This window comes from Rhipicephalus microplus, chromosome 8, assembly GCF_043290135.1.
Source record: "Rhipicephalus microplus isolate Deutch F79 chromosome 8, USDA_Rmic, whole genome shotgun sequence".
Classification (NCBI taxonomy): domain Eukaryota; kingdom Metazoa; phylum Arthropoda; class Arachnida; order Ixodida; family Ixodidae; genus Rhipicephalus; species Rhipicephalus microplus.
The window spans coordinates 63,487,798-63,510,283 of record NC_134707.1 but is presented as its reverse complement, the minus strand read 5'-3'; the positions used below and the strand labels follow the sequence as shown (position 1 = coordinate 63,510,283).

General features: G+C 45.5%; 1 protein-coding gene across 9 annotated transcripts in view; it reads left to right on the top strand.

Moving 5' to 3' along the window:
* The window catches only part of LOC119164533 (protein AMN1 homolog), a 36,496-nt gene that overhangs the window by 8,699 nt on the left and 5,311 nt on the right, over positions 1-22,486 (top strand). Inside the window, exons 4-8 of one of the 9 annotated variants that reach the window (XR_012885652.1) lie at positions 2,419-2,636; positions 12,600-12,656; positions 16,107-16,231; positions 17,737-17,851; positions 21,276-21,324. Coding sequence is in view for 3 of the 9 variants with exons in the window: in XM_075872011.1 (XP_075728126.1) it covers positions 2,419-2,636; positions 12,600-12,656; positions 17,737-17,851; positions 21,276-21,324 (439 nt within the window). In the remaining 6 variants the exon portion in view is untranslated. Of the gene's footprint in view, positions 1-2,418; positions 2,637-12,599; positions 12,657-16,106; positions 16,232-17,736; positions 17,852-21,275; positions 22,360-22,486 lie in introns of those variants that run through there. The other 8 variants (XR_012885650.1, XR_012885654.1, XR_012885651.1 and 5 more) reach the window with 8 other exon arrangements.

Sequence of the window (22,486 nt, the reverse complement as noted above, 5' to 3'; positions counted from 1 at the left end):
GTCGATTGCTCGAAGTTCCCCCCAGGCGTTGGTCAGGGATAGAGGCACTGCACTGCCACCACTCTCACCGTCAAGTGCGCTTTCGTACAAATCTTCGTCTGGTGAGGCCGAAGCGCAATCCATGCGTGATGCTTGCACGGTGGTGGTGAAGTCCGCGTGCTTCAAGCAGTTCTCCTGTCTGTTGAGCTCGTCCAACGGCGCCATCTGCACTGCAGCATGATCATTTGCCATTGCCTGCTGCAGTGTGGCCAGGCACGTTGCTGGAAACTGACCCCATCGCCAATTTAAGTAAACAAAAATGGTGGTACCCACGCTACCACGGCAAAAGCAGACGTTTACAAATTTTGAATGCATATAACGCGCGTACGAGCATATTTTCGCAGCGTACGAGCATATTTTCGGCAGTTAATCTTTAATGGGAGGGTAAATTAAGGCCCGCACCGTGGTAGAAAATTCGTTAATGTGGGATCGCTGTCCAAAAACATTTTATTGCCGCGAGATACGTAATACACGGGCTTCTAAGAACAATCGCCGGGAATCCGGAAATATTTCGTTGCCGCGGGGATTTCGTACTCGTGGGGTTTCGTTATTGCGGGTTTCGACTGTATACCGTATTTACTCGCATATTCCTTGAACTTTTTTAGGTGGAAAACCGATGCAAAGTTGGGGGTGCGAGAATTACGTGGGGAAAACTTTCACGAAAACGTACAGAGTGAAAAAAACACGAAGTGGCCGCAAATCGGGATTCTCAAACCAGCAACTAACAGCAAGCATTGGGAAGTACTAATAAAAACTTACCTCAACAATAAAAGCACAGGTTCAACACAAGGCAAGATTTATTTGAGACACCAAAAGTTGAAGCAAATAGTCGAGAATTAGAATACCATACGCAAAGCTTGTGGGCGTAGTAGCGGTAACGTTTGTCGCTCAACAGGAGCCCTCAAAAAGTAAGCATAGGACGTCAGTATTGGGCTAATGGCTATCTAACAGAATTGTCGGCAGTTTCCTTCTGAAGAAATGAAGTTTACCATCAATCCGAGTCTTAGGCACATGGCAGGCCCAACGCGTCTTGGTGGCTTACAGCTGCCGTCACCAGTAGCAAACACAAAACTCACAGACTCCGAAGGGCCTACTGGCAGCCCTGTTGCCGTTGTTTAGTGCATGATCTATCACTTTTAAACTTGAAAGCAGTTGTGTAGCTTCAGTATCGTCCCATAACGTGACAAGATTACCGACACAATATACAAAACAGTGCGCAACGCGCACTTGCCACTGCTTGGCTTGAATTAGATTGAATCTCCATGCAATAATAGTATGCTTGAAGTTTAAGAGATGGCACGCGCTATCATCATCAGTGGCTGGAACGAGCAGACGACATTATTGCGGGAGTTTTCGGGGGTGCGATAATTACTCGAAAGGAAAAAAATTATATTTTTGTTGGGTTGGGGGGTTGGGGTGCGAGAATTATGTGAGTGTGAGGATTATGCGAGTAAATACGGTATTAAGGAGAAGGCTTGGAGGAATACAAAACACAACAAAACACAGGATTGACTGTTTTGAGAAAAAAAAATCGCAGTTTTTCGACCCGCATGTCCCCTTAAAGTGTGAAAAGGGTCTGTTGTCATTATAGAGGCAGGCAACAGCAGAATCGCCCAATGCTTTTTATAGTAGCGGAGCTGTGACGTCACACAATGGGCAAGTTTCCTGCGCTGCTCAAAGATGCTACAACGCAGGCACCCCTGCGCCACAGAGGCATTCATCCACGCTATCCGCATATTGAAATGCTCGCGCACTGCGAGACAAGCTGCTGGAAGCGATGTGCTCAACTTAGCGGTAACGTGGTCTCTGGACCAAGATGGCTAACACACGTCATATGCCGGGGTTCCGTTCTGGCCACAAGGGAACCAGAAGGCTGTCAGCATTCTCCTTGTCGCCTGTCCAGCAGCAGTGCCATGATACTGCCACCTCACTGGCGGCAGTTTCATGGCCAGAAAAATCCTTCAATGACTCTGGCAACAGTTAGGAGAGAGCATTATGCAATGTGATCGGAAGTAAGGAGAAAGAAACGCAGTTTGTCAGGCATGTAAACACCGAGCTTTACATTCCCCCATTTTTTTAATTGGGCAAGGGTTCTTGAAGTTTCCAGAAAAGAAACAGGAAAAAAACAACCTGCCAATGGGGGGAGAACTTTTCCTCTTTGTTAGACTACCATTATATTGCAGGCCTCCACGAAACTGATTTAGCTAAAAAACTGCTGCTTGGACCAGTGGAATCATGTTTATTGCAGATTTATGACAGACGCGCTTTGTGTGTGTTTCTCACAATTCCTTGGTGTTCTGTAAAATCTGTCTAGAACTGATCAATCACAAGAGCATGGGTTATGAAGAATATGCCGTGTGTACCTATTGGTCTTTTCAGGTCTCCTGGAAACAGTCACGTGCTTCCACAACCTGAGGTGGCTCGAGCTGATTGGTGTCAGCGCGGTCACTGACGCAGTGGTTGCAGCCATTGCTGGACAGAACAAGCTCCTCACGACCCTCAGTCTGAGTGGTTGTGTGAACGTTAGTGACGATGCCCTGAAAGTGTTGGGACAGAACTGCCACTTCTTGAAAAGCCTCGACTTCTCATCGACCCAGGTCAGTCAGTTCGGTGATCGGTTCCCGTACCCGCACCTGTTAATCCTTTAATGCCCGAGATATGAAATCACCAAAGATAATGAAAAATTGTTCTCATTTTCCACTCTCAAATAGCAACTTTTAATTGATTTACAGTTAAAGATATAAAGCGCAACATTAAAGCACACTTTAGTTGCAAATTCTTTTTATGCTGGAGAAGGAAGGACCTTGCAACAAAATGTGTACTTCAGAACTACGTAACAGTCGTGGGCCACGTCTTGGTTGCGTACACACCTAGTGTACAATGATATTGAAGCTAGAACTTACTGTAGAAGCCTGCGTATAGCCCGGGGTTTTTTTTCAAAATTTTAGGGTACGAAATTTCAGCCCCGTACTATATGCAGGTCCTAAGAATTTCTGGCGAAAATTCAGTTTTGGTTTCGGCATAGCCTTACAGCATTACAGCCTTACAGGTTTCGGCATTAGTCTTACAGACCCACGTGTGCAACAGTGGGCCGTGGCCTTTGCTTCAACTTGGAGGCCATAACGACGGCCATGATTTTGCTCCTGTGATTTTATGCCATGTCAGCATCGCTCTGGCACTACTCGGCTGTTTTAAAATAAAAGTTATCGCTGCTGCTGAAACCATTGGCAACTGTGCCGCAGAGCGGCAGTTTAGAGTCAGCGGTGGAGTGGGAAAGCGGAAGGGCGCCCTGTTTGCTTACAGCAAACAGAGCGCCCTTCCGCTACGGAAAAATGCAGAGTTTCTTGTCGTGGAACAAGAACTCGCAGCCTTCATGCAGGAGGAGCGAGCTGCACATGTCACTGTTATCATTGAGCTGCTACAAGCGAAAGGCAAAAGGAGGTTGTCCAAGATAAAGGCATTGAGCCAGAGCATTTCAAGGCGAGCAAGCATTGGATGTCTCTCTTGATGCGCAGCGCTGGGTTCTCCCTACTTTGGCGTACGTCAATCTCGCAGAAGCTACCAAAGTGCTACGAAGAGGACCTTGTCAAGTTTCAAATGCCTGCAATTGCGTTGCGAAAGGCTGTCTCTTTTCAGCTGGGCCAGATCGGCAACGGGGATCAAACGCCGGTCTACCTGGTATTGCCCTCGGCGCTGATAGTGCATGAGAATGGCTCCAGGCAAGGTATCATGTGATTGACTGGGAACAAAAAAAAGCGGGCGACCGTAATGTTGTCCTTCAGTGCAGGTGATATCAAGCTTAATACCCTACGTGGTGTTCAAAAGAAAGATGCTGCCGAAAGGGGAAAAGTTACCAAAAAATGTCGTCGTCGGCTGCCAGGACAATGGGTGGATGGACGAATCGCTAGTGCTTGAATAGATACAGTCTCTGTGGTGTCGACGGCCCAGAGCACTGCTGGGGCTTCCTTCAGTGCTTGTGCTGGACGGGTTTCGGTGTCACCTGATCGGCTCCATGAAGCGACTGCTGCACGACTCCCTCTCCGAGCTCGTCGTGATCCCGGGAGGGATGACATCACAGCTGCAGTCACTTGATGTGTGCCTTAATAAGACAATGAAGGATCATGTCAAGCGCCTGTATGCGGAGTAGATGAGGTCCGAAGAACTAGAAAAGACTCTTGCCGGGTGGCTGAAACTTGCCTTGCCAGTGATGCTGTGCTTTGTGGATAGTTGAGGCTTGGGCCTGCATTCTTGATGTGCACGTTCGCTGTGTGTTCAAAAAGTCCTCTATCGCAAACGTGCTCGATGGCACTGAGCACAATGTGTTATAGGAGAACATATCCAACAAGGGAGCTTCAGAACAGAGTGCGTCCGATGGCGACGATGAGTGAAGTGTCGATAAATGCATTTTTAAGTTTTACTCAGGCTGTATTCGGTTGAAAAATTTTTTTTGGGTTTGCTACCCCCAAGTACATCCCGGACCGTATGAGGGTCTGAGTTAAATGCTGGCTTTTACAGTAAGTTACTCAGGCGAGAAAGATAGAAGCGACAGCTCTCGCACATGCCTCGCGCTGTATGCCATCACCTACAAAATGTTTGATTCTAGCATTGAATAGCTCACACGAGACTGCGCTAGGTTTTTCATGCTGAAAGCTACGCTTCCCTTGAGTACATGAAGGCTAACATTAACGGCGGCACGCGTTTCGGAACTTGCTTGCTCGAAGTTTTTCGGTATGTCGCAAATTCCTGACACTTGAAAGAAAAGGGCAAATTATCCTGATTTGCGAGAGGCTCCTAAACTTTGAGCATTCCTCCTGATTTCATGGGCCAGCCACAAATTTTCCGAACAGCAGTCCTAACTCAGCTGTGATGCTTTAAAGTTTATTTTATTTTTTAATGGCATTTGCATGAGGAACGTTAAAGCCACTTTCACAACAGGACATTGCTTTCACATGGTGAAATTTCTCAAGGTAGGAAAGGAGCAGCTAGCCGTAATGACCCTCAGCCTATTTCGTTCTTTAAAGGGGCCCTGCAACTTTTTCAAGCAGCCATGAAATGGATCTACTAAATAATTCACTTATTCACTGCCGCAAAAATTTTTAGAATCCATCTACTATGAGCGGAGTTACAATAGTTTGTCGCATGCTGCAATATCATTCTCACTTTCTCTGGTCCCGATGAAAGTGCTGGAAGCTAAGCATAGAGGGATGGCACAGGGAAGGAAATACATCAGGCATGTCTGGGACTCTGAGCACCTTTTCTCTATATGTATATATTTTTTCTGAATATAGAATTTTTTATTGCGATTGCGCGCACATGAGTGAACAAGTTGTGGCCTCCCATGGTGGCCCCAGTAAATGTCAAGTGCGACATGTTCAATCGGCCTGTGGTGGATACAATGGCTGTGACGAGTGAATTTTGAGCTTGTATCATCATTTCTTAAAATAAGCGGAAGTGATTTTAACGCGATAGCGTTACAGTGCACCTTTCGCAGAAACTCTGGTGTTATTGGTTGTGAGCGAAAAAGTATAGTCTTATGCGTCACCGAAAAATCAAGAATGATGCAAATCACACAAATTATAAAAAAATCCCTGGGTTCCAGTGGGAATCAGACCCGGGTCAGTTTGCGTGGCTAGTGGATGTTCAACCACACGACCACGTGTCTGTCTGTGAATACATTGAAAATAATTTCGTCTGCTGGGTAATGTAGTGAAAGTGACACATGCTTTACAAATGCATGCGTCCTGTATAAATGGCTCACAATACAACATGAAATATTGCAGTAATGATGCGTGGTACAAGTCCCCGCCGGGGCGCCTGCGCATGGAGGCGTTTGGTGTGTAGCGACACCACGGACCCGAGCTACGGGGGAGTTTTGGCTCCCTCCCACGCCTAGCCGTGCATGGCTGCGCCGTGTCCGGGGAAAAGGGGATCCTGGGGGTTGAGCCGACGCTGGGTGATTGGACCTTTAAGGCCCCCCGGAAGAGGCAACACACCCCTTTGGCCCCGGCTTCACGTAGACGGCACCCCCGGATTGACCCGCCCGGGGGGAATCGGCAGTCGCCTTTTCCTGTCTCGCCTTCACATCTTCGTATTTTCTCTTACTTTAAATTGGTCCTGTCCTCTACTCTCTTCCGTTGACTTCCGTGTTTCCTGGCGGCAAGGGTTAACCCTGTGTGGCTATCCTACCTTGGATACACCATATTCGGTTATAGTGGTGGTGTACAGCTGGCGTCTGCAGGTCCTGTGCTTACAGACCCTGCAGCGTCCCCTTGTAGGACTCCATGGTGGGTGGCTGGCGCCGCTGCCGAAAATAAACCTTTTCTTATGGCTTGTTCCTTCCCCCCACTCCCTGATCGCCCTCAGAAAAGAGGGCGCACCGATGAAGTATTCCACTTTTTTGGTCACCAGAGAGTATCCTTTCCCCGATTCCACGTTATCCACGCTGACACGCCCGGCAAACCAGTGAGAACTATTTCACCTTTTCTTGTTTCGAAGTCTTTGACAGAAACCTTTGGCCCAGGATATAAAGCATCGAGAATGGCAAGTGGTGACCTCCTGTTGGAGCTTCGCGACCAGAAACAGTATGAAAAATTGTCTAATCTAGTGAAATTTGGAGATACCAAATTAATAGTAACCCCACACCGAACCATGAACACCACCCGTGGCGTTGTTTCAGATGACGACCTGTTAGGGCTGACGGAGGCTGAACTCCTGGAGGGTTTTAGCAAACCGAACGTCATCAACGTGAAACGAATTAGGATGAGGCGCGATGGCAAAGAAATCCAGACTAAGCACCTGATACTTACTTTCAATTCAAGTGTACTGCCCGACTCCGTTGAGGCAGGGTACATCAAGCTTCGAGTGAGGCCATATATACCGAGCCCTCTCAGATGTTTCAAATGCCAGCGGTTCGGCCACAGTTCTCAGAACTGCCGAGGCCGCCTAACTTGTGCGAAATACAGTGCTGATGAACACACATCTGATGCTTGTGAAAACTCTCCTCACTGTGCGAACTGTAACGGGGAGCATGCCGCATACTCATGGTCATGCCCCAGCTGGACAAAAGAAAAAGAAATTGTCACAATTAAAGTAAAACAAAACATTTCATTTAGGGAGGCACGAAGGCAGGTGTCCTACCTGCCAGAAACCAGCTTTGCCGAAGTGGTGCGTCAGGGGGCAGCGCCACGACGGCCCCCGGCACCTGTCTGGCACACGCGTAGTGAGCCAGCGGTGACGCCATCCGTCCCCACGGCGGTTGCAGCCAGTGCTGCTCCGCCATCGAAGAAGGACCCACCAACCTCCGGGCTGGGGGCCGCGAAGGCCTTGTCTTTAGAGGCGAGGCCCTCAAAACAACTGCAGCGCTCGCAAGAGCGCTTGTCCAGTGCCTCGTTAAAGGCAATGGACACAACTCCGAGCGTGAGGGCGCAGCAAGCGCCTAAGGATCGGCGCGACTCCGTCGACCGATCCAAAAAAGAAAAATCTCGTGTCACGGCCCCTGGAAAGGGTCCGTGAGCTAATTTTCCATCCTTGAGCACACAGCACAAAACACATCTAAAATGGACACGCAGATTTTACAGTGGAATGTGAGAAAACTTCTTCATAACCACGATGATATTAGAGAACTCCTTAATAAACATACTCCAAAGGTGCTGTGTGTTCAGGAAACACATCTTAAGTCCACGCAAACAAATTTTCTAAAGCAATATGCCATCTTCCGCAAAGACCGTGACGACGCTGCCGCCTCGTCGGGTGGTGTCGCTATAATAGTTAATAAAGGTGTTGCCTGTAAGCAATTAAACCTCCGAACTTCTCTTGAGGCAGTTGCTGTCCGAGCAGTGCTGTTCGGGAAGCTACTAACAATTACTTCTATTTACATTCCTCCGTGCTATCAACTTTCGAAGACAGAATTTCAAAGCTTCATTGATGAACTTCCTCCGCCATATATAGTCGTTGGTGATCTAAATGCACATAATCCTTTATGGGGCGACTCCCGTTTGGATGCACGAGGACGCCTAATAGAACACTTTCTGTTTTCGTCAGGTGCATGTTTACTTAACAAAAAAGAATCAACATATTATAGCACTACGCACAACACATACTCTTCTATAGACCTGAGTATTGTCTCGAGTACACTAATTCCTTATCTGGAGTGGTCTGTTCTCAAGAACCCCTTTGGGAGTGACCACTTCCCGATAATGTTAAAGTTAACAAAAGAAGATACATGTTCGCCTGACTTTCGTCGCTGGAATACCAAGTCAGCCAACTGGGAACTGTTTCGAGAAATTACATTTTTAGACGGAGATGAGATTGCTGATTTTAATATAGACGATGCTGTAGCATTCCTAACAGGTTGTATTATTGGCGCTGCAGTGAAATGTATCAAGCAAACCAACGGAATGACCAATAAACGTCGCATTCCATGGTGGAACGACGATTGTCGGAAAGCGCGCAATGGACAAAATAAAGCTTGGAGACTACTCCGAAATTACCCAACAGCTGAAAACCTCAACAATTTCAAACAGGTTAAGTCCCAAGCGAGAAGAACGCGTCGTCTTGCAAAGAAAGAAAGTTGGAATAGGTACATCTCCGGTATAAATTCTTACACCGACGAAACGAAGGTTTGGAATAGGGTAAACAAGTTAATGGGTCGGGAGACACACCCCCTACCTTTGGTAAGTAGCCGAGGGGAGAGCCTGGAGAAGCAGGCGGACTGCCTAGGCGAACACTTTGAATACGTCTCAAGTGCATCGCACTACACAGAAACGTTCTTAAGATTCAAAGAACGCAAAGAGCTGCAACCCCTTAAATGTAAACGTCCATCCAGGGAGGCTTACAACTGCCCATTTTCATTAGCTGAACTTAAGGCATCTCTTGTGTACTGCAACAATTCAGCGCCAGGTGGCGATCGTATAACGTACGAAATGATCAAGTATCTTCACCCAGAAGCACTAAAAACGCTCCTAACCCTCTTCAATACAATGTGGGAAGCTGGATATATTCCATTGTCATGGAAAGAAGCGATAGTCATCCCGGTACTTAAACAAGGCAAAGACCCGTCCTTGGCCGCCAGCTACAGGCCAATAGCGTTAACAAGCTGTTTATGCAAACTATATGAGAAAATGTTAAACCGGCGCTTAACTCACTTCCTAGTAAGTAACAGTATACTAGACCCCCTTCAGTGTGGTTTCAGAGAGGGGAGGTCGACAATAGACCACCTTGTTCGCATAGAGACATACATCAGAGATGCATTTATTCATAGGCAGTTTGTACTTTCGGTATTCTTAGACCTGGAGAAAGCGTACGATACCACATGTCGATTCGGGATCCTACGCGATCTTGCCGCCATGGGCATCCATGAGAATATGCTAAACACAATTAAATGTTATCTGTCTAACCGAACCTTTCGCGTAAAAGTGGGAAATGCTCTCTCTAGATCATTCACCCAAGAGACTGGTGTTCCGCAAGGGGGCGTGTTTAGTTGCACACTCTTTTTTGTAAAAATAAACTCCCTGCAGTCTGTCATTCCAAGCGCGATGTTTTATTCTGTGTATGTTGATGATGTGCAGATGAGTTTCAAATCATGCAATATGTCTATCTGCGAACGACAAGTGCAGTTTGGAATGAATAAATTTTCTAAATGGGCGGATGAGAATGGTTTTAAAATAAACACCCAGAAAAGTACTTGCATACTCTTCTGCAACAAACGAGGGGTAATGCCACTACCAAATATTCTGATCAAGGGAGACCAACTCTCTGTGAGCAGCGAGCATAAATTCCTAGGAACCACTTTAGATTCTAAGCTCACGTTTATTCCCCATATTAAACATTTAAAAATGAAATGTCTGAAAGCGATGAACCTCCTAAAGCTCCTATCACGTACAACATGGGGTAGTGATCGGAAGTGTCTCTTGAACTTGTACAAAAGCCTTGTTTTGTTGTGCCTTGATTACGCCTCTATAATTTATCATTCCGCAACGCCAAGTGCTTTGAAAATCCTAGACCCCGTTCACCATCTGGGTATCCGACTTGCAACCGATGCTTTCAGGACAAGTCCGATCCAGAGTCTTTATGTAGAGTCGAATCAGTGGTCACTTCACCTGCAGCGGTCCTATAGCAGTTTTACTTATTTTATAAAGGTACGTGCAAACATAAAGCATCCTTCTTATTCAGCTATAAACGATACGACCGCTGCCACCCTCTACCATAATCGACCCGCAGCGAGAAAGCCGTTCTCTTTGCGTGTGAGAAGCTTAAGTGAGGAAATGGGTGTTTCGCTGCTAGAACTTTGTCCTATGCCCACAACAAAACATTTAGCGCCGTGGCAGTGGCAGCTCATACATTGTGACACTTCCTTTGCCGAGATCACTAAACATGCACCAGAAGCACATATTAAAATGCATTTCCGACAACTCCAGTCCAACTACACATGCGTAGAGTTTTATACTGACGCTTCTAAGTCGCATGCAGGGGTGGCTTATGCAGCCGTCGGACCATCCTTCTCGGAATCCGGTGTGTTGCACCCGGAAACAAGTATATTTACGGCTGAGGGTTATGCACTATTGTCGGCTGTGAAGCATATACGGAAATCAAACATACAAAAATCAATTATATTCACAGACTCGTTAAGCGTCGTAAATGCATTAAGATCCCTTTTCAGATACAGAAATCCGGTAATAATTGAGCTGTATTCCGTTCTGTGTGCAGCGTATATGTCCAACCAGCATGTTACTATTTGCTGGGTTCCTGGCCATAGAAACATTGAGGGCAATGTGTTAGCTGACCAAATGGCCACGTCAATTATATTGCGCGCTATTAACCCCACAGCTACAGTCCCTGCAACAGATTCAAAACCCTTCCTACGTAAGAAACTGCGAAACCACTGGCAACACTTGTGGGACACAGAAATAAATAATAAGCTTCACTTGATTAAGCCGCGGTTGGGTTACTGGCCCTCCGCTACAAGAACACGGCGAACTGAGGTCCTATTCTGTCGCCTCAGAATAGGGCACACTTATGGTACCCATAGCTTTCTGCTAACTGGCGATAAACCTCCTACTTGTGGTAGATGTGGTGAGAGGCTAACCGTCCTCCACGTCCTCCTGGAGTGTCCGGAAGCTGAAAGTGAGAGAAAGAAATATTTTGCTTCAGCATACCGCTATAATCTTCCTTTACATCCGATGATGTTTCTCGGTGAAGAACCGCTTTTTGATGCAAAATCAGTTTTAAGCTTTTTAAAGGATGTAGTATTGAATGTTTTTAGCCCAACAGATTCATAGCGCATCCTATGTTCAGAGGATGCCGCTGTGATAGCAGCTTTCGATAAGCCCAGGCCTCCATGCTCTTGTTTTAAGGGCTCTGTCGAGGCACTGGTGCTCCATGCAAAGTTTTTATTTCACACACATATCAATTTTAAACCATTTTATGTCTCCATAGCACACATCATTTGTCATTGCCATAATTTTACTATGTATTTATTTTTACGCACCCATAGCGACTGTTTTTAGGCCCATTTACAGCCACGTCACATCTGTTTTATCTACATTGAACATCGCACAGTTCATTATCATCGCTCTCGCGCTCTTTGGCCACATCTGGCCCTTGCGCCAATAAACTCCACTAATCATCATCGTGGTACAAGTGCCCATTGCAGGGGCGCAACAGCTTCTTGATACGATTTCCTATCAAATTGTATCAATTTGTTCATACAACAACAATCTCTACAAATCCCCCTCTTTGTGCCAAGCTGCACTAAAACCATGAAATGAAAACCAGAAGCTACTTCAAAGAAGCAGTGCTAGCATACACTGAATGCTCGGTATAACAAATTTGTAGCTTATACAAAAATAAGTTTGTTATATACAAAATTTTTTTATAAAAGTGTGTTTCTAACACTCTATTTATTACTTTGTTATATCTGGGTTTGGTTTGAGTGTACACTGCCTGAAAAGTTCTCTGTACCTGCACTTGTTTCTCTACACATTTTTTCATCATGTACAGCTAGGAACAATATTCCTTGGGATATCTTCCCGAAGGTATCATTTCTTGGGATAGCCACGGATGGTATGTGATACATCATGAATCATTACCCATAGTATACTTTATGCATTCTTAATATTGCTACACCAGCACAATAAGCGGGATAAAAAGGAGAAGGACGAAGAATGTCTGTCTTGTGAACGTATCGGTGCCGGACGGCACCCCTTTTCGTCGGCCCATCTCTAAATAAACATATTTCATCGTAACAATATCCTCTAAGCTAACTTCACCGATTTCCAAGTTTTGAAGCCTCACGAAAAGTTGGAAGCTACGACACAAGGCACTTCCGTAGACCTGAGCTCGTGATAAGCACCCAAGGCTGCACATTTCAGCATCCCTGGTTAACCATTCGCTTTGCAGCCTGGGTGGGGATTTTTCGGTGTCCTTTGAATTCCTTATTTCTGCTCTACTGTACAACTGATAAGAATAAAAGCAGGAGCTTGGTTCACAACTCAATGTGTCCGGCTCGTTTGTAGCAATATCTTGTGGTGTGTTTGGAAAGGTTTTGTTCTGCCCTTTTGCAGATAAGCAGTCGTGGTTTGGTCATCTTAGCCAACAGTCCCTGCAAAGTCACCATAGAGGTGAGTTGACGGTTCCTGATTGTGCTGCCAAGTTTTAGATGTTTCAAGCGATATCTGTATTGTAGTGCACCTTAAAGGAAAGAAGATCTGAGCTTCTCAACACCTTGGCTGCATTGTCATTAGCGTTGAAATTAGCTCCCATGAGTCACTACAAGGTCCTTAGTAAAGGCGTGTTTCGTTACAGGCAATACTAGCAGTATGGTAACTGTGCATTCAGCTGCTGTCCTTCATTGTGCTTCTTTGGTTTTCAAAAGCCGTGCCAAGCCATTGTGCATCTCCAATTTGTGACTAGTCAAGAGTGTTGAAAAAAACACTGGTTTGTGGCGTACACTTCAAGCATAGGCAACCTGGATACACGGTGATGATATATGAATGTGGGATCATTAAAGTTTTGATGCTGCACTAGACGAATAAGATGCTTGTGAATTTGAATTGGGCAATAACATCGCATAAAAGGATGCAAATTTTAAAGGTGCACTCCAACTGATTTAAGAGATACCAGCAAGTATGTAATAACATATGCATCGATTTAAGACGAAAGAGTTCCTCAAATCAGTTTTACGGCTTGGTGCTGATTAAAATGCCTTGGAGCTCTTTGTAAGGCATAATAAAAATGGATTACTTTGATCAATTCCGTTTTATTGTAATTTGGTAATATATTCAATTGACTACATTTTTGAGATTTATGTTCTGGATCATTCAATCACAATTTCCTGTAAGTGATTACCAGTAATTACCATCTTTTTTTTTTCAAAAATCTTGTAACCAGTCTTGTTCAAAAATATATGTGACTGCTCTGTGGGGACCCTCTCATCTGACAAGATGAGGGCTCTCCATGAAGCCTCTTTTTAACCTTTTCCTTTGCCTTACCTTCAATGCGTTGCGCTACTGCCAGTAACAGTGAAGCGTGTCACTTCATAGAAGACACGAACATTAGCATTGAAGCACTGCGCAACTACCAGCTGATACAGAAGTTGTTCCTACGTTATAACACCAACCTTCCCTCCAGCACATGCATTCAAGAGCCCCTAAACCACCCAGTGGTTGAAATTCAGTCATGGTGGAAAAATTGTGCACAGTGTAGAAAAAACTCGGAGCTGTGAGGTATTTCTTTTTTAGTGGTGCCTATATAGCAGGGTTAGATGTGCTTGGTTATTGAAATCGTGGCGATCACTCCTTTCGTTCTTTTCTGTGCTACCCTCCATGGTATCCTCTCCCAAAACTGCTTTGCCCCCTTTTCGAGTGCCCTTTCGAACATTGCGTGGCATATTTCATTGTTGACGCACTGCTTGAAACACTGCCTACTTCCGGTTACCGTGACTCTGTCCCTCCGTCTTCCGCGTTTTTTTTTTTGCAAACTGTGGCTGCCGTGCCGGCCTGTACTTATACGAATCATGTTGGCATGGACCCTGTGCTACGCGCGCACTTTCGAATGATCACCATCGTGGTGGATTTTTCGGTGACGTGCCGTGCAAGAGCACTTCAATACGAGATGAGGACCCGTCTCCACCACGTTCCCCAGTTCGTGGCGTTAATATGGGTTGGTAGGTGCACATTCTGCAATGCTTTCCCCCTTGTTGTTGCCCGTTCAGCGCTAATGGCATTATCAATGCAATGGATGAAGAAAAGCCATCGCAAAACAATCGCATTTAGTTCGCGCAGTTGCGTTACCGGGCGCGATAGCCGATTCGGGAGCGGCCGCACGCATGCGGGCAACACAATGAACTACAATAAGCAGTGGGGACACCTGCTTGGAGTCTAACCAGAAGTTATAGGCTCAACCAATCAAAGCATGTTTGTACTGCGCGTCACATGGAGGCCCAAAAAGCCTAAATAGGAGGAGGGAGTGTTTTTTGGAATTTTCGATGCACCAGCGGCACGTAGCGCTGCCATGTGTAGAAATCATTGATCGCGCCAGCATTATGGGCACGATGTGCGTGTTTACTTGAAATAATATTGTTTGTGGTTTATGGGCCTTTTTAGGGAGTGTTTTGCATAGCAGCTGACCTTTTAATGAAGAAAAATGAATTGGTCAGAAAAGCATTGAAAACATTGGCTGTGATATACCGTACTTACTCGATTCTACCGCGCCCTGGGTTGTAACGCGCACCCGGTTTCCACGACGAAAAAAAAAAAGTAAGACATCGATTGCAACGCGCACTCATTTTTCTCGTTGGCCCGCACGATCACACGACTCCGGAAAACGACTCCTTTCAGGAGTGTCTTCCGTTTAAACATGAGGTACGGGGAAAGCTTGTGCCTATCTGACGTGCAATGGAGCATTGCCGTCACTTTAGTTTTACAGTGGCCCGATGTCAACACGCGAACTTGCTTCACCCCTTTCTTCTCGACGGTTGTGGTGCCAGGCATGTCGAAGTAAAGAGGCGTCTGATGGGCATTCCCGATTTCCCAAGCAGGTAGCCGTTGTTGTGCCGCAAGTTTAGGACGAACCTCTGAAAACTGTGAAGCTTTTCATCGTACTCCCCCGGAAACTTTTCGCATATGCACGTTCGCCTTAGGAGGGAAAAGCCTTTCCTCTTCATAAAGTTAGTTATTCAGCACCTGCTCGCTTTAAACTGGCTCCGCATTAGCCCTTTTTCTAAGGCTACTAACTGCATAGCCTGCACATGGAGCAGTTCTGTCGTCACAGGCCGCTGTGCCGCTCACTGCTCAATCACATACTCGCCGAGCAGCTCTTCAATTTGCGGAAACCGATCCTGCTGTGGTCCACTGAAGCCTTTATCTTTGCTGTCGGCAATCATCTGCTTTTATTTCCGCCAGTCCCGCACGCACATTTCGGGAACTCCGAACGACCGCGATGCGGCCCGATTTCCGTCCGTTTCTGCACCCGTGATGACTTTTGTTTTAAAAGCGGCATCGTGGTGCACTCGTCGAGTTTTTGGAGTCGGTCCTTCTATGCCGTCCGTGCTAATGCACTACAAGATGACGAACTCCTCAGAACATGTACGAAGTGCCTCACATGGGAAACACATAGACAGAAATTGCCGACGCCCCATGCGGACGCACGTAAGAGACGGCCGTTTTGGACATGCCGATGGCAATAGAATGACCGTATTCATTGTTTTTTTCGTACTCGATTCTTATGCACATGCGATTTATGAACTCGCTTAACCAGAAAAAAGGTGCGTGTTAGATTCGAGTAATTACGGTAGCATATAACACTATAAAATAACTTGCATGCCATGACTTTTCACCATGGCCACCATGACTTTTCATCGCATTTGAGAGTGCCAGTGCAAGGGTCTACAGAGAGTCTTTTACTCCTCGCATTCTTTTGCAGTATCTCCGCTTCCTTCTTTTCACCAGCTGCGTCAATGAGGAACTTAAACAATTGAAGGGGGGTACCGGCACTAATCTGTTGCAACCGTTCCTTGCTCTGCGTGGTCGAGCAAGAGTTCACGCAGCAACTCAACTATCTGGTATTTGAAGGTGGTGACCACAGGGATGTCAATGCAAGTTAGGCATGTCGCAGAAGCCGCAGTAAGCATCGCAGCCTTCACTCAAGCCTACAGCTTTCCTCTGCCATGCAGGTCACGGATGTTCTTCATCGCAGCGTGAGTGGGCGTGTTTTATTGCGTTACGGCAATGGGATTCGGGAGGAAAGCAATGCAAACGTAATTCAACACATTTCTGTCACAGCTTAGTAACTCTTCTGAGGCTATAGGTGAGCAATGTAATGAATTGAATTTCAAAGGAAGCAGCTGCTATTGTAATGGGTACTCATTTTTTTTTGTATTGTATACACAACTCTGCATGCAGTAAATGTACGTTACCTTCGGTTTGTGTACTTTCGTGCAATAATGATATCTGCGGTTTCATCTGCCAAAACAGTGATATGATTTTGAGGCACTTCGAATTGGACGGTTTTTGAAATTTTATCACCTGGTGTTCTTTGAAGTGCACTGACGTTTCGTGCACTTGTCAGAGATGTTTCATTCAAAAACTGTCCTTTCATAATTGCATAATCCTTTTATCCTTGGAGTAATTCGCCGCGTACCACCTGAAAGCATCCAGTCTGGTCAGCTGCCAGCTTGCAAGAATGTCACGTGCTCTGTGACGTCAACAGGCAGATAAACGAGTGTTCGACACTCGCCGCCTTGGCTCCTGGTGGCACTGACTGGTACTCCCATGTTTGAATGCACTTATATTCCTCGTAAAGTGAACGGGGGTATGGCCGCTGCTGGAGCCCAGTTCGTATAGCACCAACATGTTGTTCGAAGCTCACAGGTATGGTCTCGCCCCCCCCCCCCCCCCGGCAAGTTATCTTTTCTTCCACATTTCTTTCGTCACATTTTCATTACAAAGACTTCTAATAACATCCCCCATATGTTCCTGCGCATTATAATTTGGTAGTTCTCATTAATATTGTGTCTAACAAAGAAAAACGAGCCTTGAAATTATCACTCCTTTCATTTATTGATTTTTTTAGTGTGTGTGTGTGTGTGTGTAAAATGTCAACGATCCACTGGAAGGCAACTTGCAGGTACATGTCTTGTTGGACTAACATACAACATATAACAATAACAATTACATTTGACAAAGACAGTGATACTGTCAGCAAACATAACAATAGTGCAGCAGTTACAAAATGACTGTGGGGTGAGAAAAAATGAAGTTCTGTAATAAAGAAAACTTTTGTTTAGGAAAAAATTTTCTGGAAATGATGAAACGTGCATTGAAAGAGGCAATGATACTCTACACAAATGTTGCAAACATTAACTGAAGTGTTAACAGTGTTTGGTGCTGTAAAACTGCTTTCAGTGTCAAAAGTCTTTCAAGCAGATGGTTCACGAAGCTGTCACACACTTTTTAACCGTACTATTGTTCGTCATGAGGAAGTTCTTGTTTTCTGAAGAGACATCATGCTGGTGGTGTCGGCTGGGGTTCTTGCAGCGAAACTTACAAAAGCTTCTGCTTTTGTAGGGAAAGCAGCAAAGAAATGCTGTGCCATGATGAATGGCTCTACCGTTGCAGTGACGTGAACGAAGTGTTTGACAGCTGCGTGATTCAGGCTCAAGCTTTGTGTCCGCTTGTTTTTCGGTGGCTGTCCGTCTTGCAGGAGTTTCGGGCCGACCGATGCAGTAAACTTGAAGCAGACGGGATTCGGATCATTATCGCCAACTTTCCGTCACTGCGAATACTGAGAATATACGACTGCGACCATCTTCGTTTTGGTAAGCATTCAATACGTGATGTCGAAGCATGCGAAGGGATCAGTGTAAGGCAGTTTATTTTTTGGTAATTTCTGAAAAACATTTTCGATGCCTTATCAACGTGAGTGCGTAAGTATCTTTGTGCATTAAGGCGGTTTGCAAGGTTTCAACTTTGTACACTCCTTTTACGTTTATATCATGACCTTCGATATAAACTTCCGACCTGCTCACTGGCGCGCTCCCTTACGGCGGTGCATGGGCCTGAAAATTGATGTGTAGAGACCGAAACTGCCGCCAGATGCCGCCAAAACTTACCCACATAGCAGACGATGCGCGTCGTTTAGATTTAGCGCGCAACAAAGTGTCCGCACACTGGTGCACGCGTTCATGTGTGTGTGTGTGTGTGTTTCTGCTTTTAACGCGTGCGCTGACTGATTCACGGGGTTTAATATCTGGAGGCAACACGCTGGTCATAATGAGCACAGGAGTCGAGTGGAATTGATGTTGATCAGCCGACTTTCCGGCAGACAGCCAACAGACGGTCGAGAACACATTGGCCGCAAAAACAAATAATATACTAAAAATGAAGTGGGGAATGCAACCATTACATTTCTAACTTCGTTTCGCTGAGCCTCGCATCAGCCGTGGAAAAGTAATTCAGGGGTTGACGGCACATCTTGAAACAGGAGTTTCTGCTGCGCACTCTGCCCTGCTGGACCCACGCTGTCGCCTGTCCTCAGGACCAACTCGTTGCCGCTGCAAGAACTTCTGTTTCAAGACACACTATTCCCACGCTGTCCGGATGTGAAGGGTGTGTGAGGAGCGATAATTGTAACCGTCAGGGTCAAGCAAACTTAAAGCGTCGTGAACATGCGGCCCTTGCACATGTCAAAGTTTTAGCAACCTAGCGGCTTGCCGCTAAAACGGGACTTCGCGCCAACAGTATTTTCAAAACGTCCACCATCTAAGTTTAGTAATTGCGGTTACAGTCAGTTGAAACGTTGATGCGCCTTCAATAAAATTACCACGTATCTTGCATCGGCGCAGCCACCAGGCTTTCTCATGGCTGCTGGTATACACTGCCTTGAGAATATGCTTCATATAAAAGCATTACGAGATAAACCCAACTTAATCAGTTGCTCTCATTATCACTTTATGTATTCCCACTATCCACTTTGCAATATCACTTTCTTGTTTCACGAAATTTTATATCTGCCAACAAGTTTTACAGTTTGCAAAACTATTTAACCTACACAGCAATACCTACTATGCATGCACTGTTTCTGATCACAGGCTGCATTTCCGAATTTCTTGGTTGATATCATGCACATAATGCATACTGAAGGCCTGTTTGGCAATTATTTCAAAGAACGAAATTTCTATGCTATTTACACATTCACCTTGTCAATTTACTAGACAAGTCCCATATATATTTCACTACTACACAGGTTCATAAATTCCATGCTTGGTGCTGAAGATACAAAAGTGGATTCCTCGAAAGTTGTTGCCGGTACCTGAGCGAGCTTTCCCACTGCAAGAAGCAAAATTAAGAAGCAAGTTCACAATTTCAATCAGTTTATTTCACTCAGCATACACTGAAACGCCTGCATTTGGCAGGCACATTCCAGTTAACATTTCCAACATAGTATGTGCAGTAATTATCACTGATGGAATAGACATTCTGATTTTTGTGGCAGGAAAAAGGCTGTTCTGAAGTGGAATTTGGTGCGAGGGGGGCAGATGGCAAAACATTTTATGCAGCTTCTCGAGTTGAAAGCATAATTTAAAGGGGTGGCGACACCAAACTTTGAGGCTATATATAACAAGCCTGTCGTGGTTTTTTTCTGCATGCAAGGACACTCCACACAAAGGGTTGGACGCAACAAACGTTCGAAATACAGTTTAATTCACTTCCAAAGTGTACCCAAATGCTCCTTCTCCCAATCACCCATCACTAGTGCGCCCGACACTGATGTCGTTCTTTAGGAAGGGCAACGAAAGTTCAGCTTCCTAAAAAGTCGCCCGCTGGACTTGCAGTAAGGAACGCAGCAGTATACCATCACAGGAAATGGTATTATACTGCTGCCGTCCCTTGACGATGTTGCCGACTATGTATAGCAGCTGATTGCACGCAACAGCTTCACAAAGGAGCACCTATCGCACGTAGCAAACTTCGGACTCTGTGTTGGGGGCGACTGGGAGCGTATGGAGAATGAAGTGGCCGCTAACACGATGGGGGTTAGTGGTGGCACCACGGCGTGCTGTGGCCGTTCCGAGAACCAAAAAAAAAACTAAACAAGCAAAAGCAAATCTGGCGACAGGGGCAGCGACGCCATGAGCATGTCGGAAGTTTATATTGCAGGTCTGGTTTGTATACACTCAAACCTCAATATAGAGAAACTGGATATAATGAAATATCTTTAATAACGAAGGAACAATAGTCTTGCAATAGCTGTAGTGTTGAAAATATACCTGTAGACCAAGTTTTCGGATATGATGAATATACTTTTTGTGTAAGATACAACCGTGTTATAATGAGGTATGAGTTAATAGCACGTGACTTTAGGCCTCTGTACATTTCCTTCACCACTTGCTTTCAGCGAATGCAGCAAGTTTCCTTTGCTGAAAACTTGCAACATTATTGTAGTTGTGCTTTCAAGTGCGGTGCACTTCAGAGAGGCCGGGCTGTCGTATGCTCTAACTCAAACTTCGATATAACGAACCCAGATATAGCAAAATACTGGTTGTAACAAAGCAAATGAAGAGCAGTCTTGCTGTAGATATCGTTTTAGGAATGTACCTTTATAACGAATTTCTGGATATGGAATTTATGGATCTTTTCATCTAATATGCAACTTTGTTGTAATGAGGTTTAGAATAGCATGTTGTTGTCGATTGGCATAGCCCTTTGTTTGTAGAATACGGAGAGAGCTCTTGCGCCAAGTTGAGAAGTCTTGTTTTAGCGCCTCGATGATTGATCTCTTATAATCATCAGCAAAAAAGAACCAGTGTGCTTGGCGTAATGCAGGTACAATTTCGTGTGAAAATAGAAAGAAGAGGAAGCAAGTGTGAAAGAGAAATAATGGGCTGGAAAATATACAGAACAAAAAAAATAATGAAATAGGAAATACATAGAGCTACACTGAAACCTTGATATGACGAAATATTGGTTATAACAAAGTAATTAAAACTAGTCTTGCATTAAATATAGTGTTGCGAATGTACCTTTATAAAGAATTTTCGGATTTAACAAGCTTTGTTTGTATAAGATGCAACTTTGTTTTAAAGAGGTTCGAGTAACAAAAGAAAAGGATAAAGAGAATCAAACAAGGCTGCTCATTTGGCAAAGAAGGCACGCTTGGCAACTTTCGTGAGAAGACTGCTTGATTTTCTGTTCCGGGCTCGAAATAGCCGTAACATAGGTAATCGTTTCATTGTAACGCAGCACCTGAGGCAGTACCAGCGATAATGGAAAGGAACGGCCAATTTTCCTGGTTCGTCTCCTGGTGACCACCCTTACAGCTCATGCCGGGCCCTCTGCTCTCGTACGCTGCCCCCTCTTTGCAGAGTCACTGGCGAAAGCAACGAAATGCCTCCTCATCAGTGCTGCGTCCACACCTCCACTGCCCATGTGCAACCCCGTGCCCCTTTCCTTCCTCTCCTACACTCTTCCTTCTCACGCTACCATTGGTAACGTGTTTCAGGAGACGGAGCGCGTCTGCGCAACACCGACTAAATTACGAGGCCGTATGTCACGTGTTCACAAAGGCACCTACGTCACAGGGTGGAGGCCCTCTTCATAGGAGCGGAGGCCAGTCTCTGAAGGAAGGGGTCAGCGGGGCTGGAGGCGGTGTTGGTGGGAGCGACCTTCAGTGGCCGCGCAACCCGTTCCTGTGCCGCGGGAAGCAATTTCAACCAGCACCTCTCGCGCAGTAACTTGTGTCCCGAACTACTTTATGAATTGAAAAAGAAAAATTATTTATTTATAGTTACGTAACCTGTCGAATCATGTAAATAAACTGCAATAAATAATTCAAGTGCTTCACAACCTCTCTCGTAGAAAAAGGATGGTTAAAATAAAGATTTTTTAAAACTATGAAGTGCGCTACTTCTATACGCGGAGGCGTCACACAGTGCACGTGCGTTCGTGGAAGAGTGGCAAGTTCCTCGGCCGCCGGATTGTGGTTGCTGCAGCGATAGCTGTACGTTCCGATTTCCACAGTTCGTTCCCTTTGGCCACTGTTTAGTTAAGAAGGCAGCATACTGAGCGCAGATATGTACATCAGCGGGTGTACGACACTGTGACTGTTGCGTATTTGTGCACGGAGAGTTTCTTCCTCGACTATGCGTGTTTGTGTGTGAACACGTGAGTGCGTAATGCCGAACAAGTGTTGTGTACCTCAATGTCGCGGGAACCACAAGAACGGATCGAAAGTGCGGATATTCCGATTCCCGAAGGATGAAGAGAGTCGGCAAAAATGGATTTGTGCTATACCGTGAAAAACTTCCTACCAACAGAGAACACGAGAGTGAGTAGTTCATAATTTTTTTGCATATTTCATTCATCGCAACATGAGCTGCAGTTATTAGAAAGAGGCATTGACAAATTTTGAATATATATTTGCTAGGCGCAAGCTCAGCAGTACTGCTAACGAT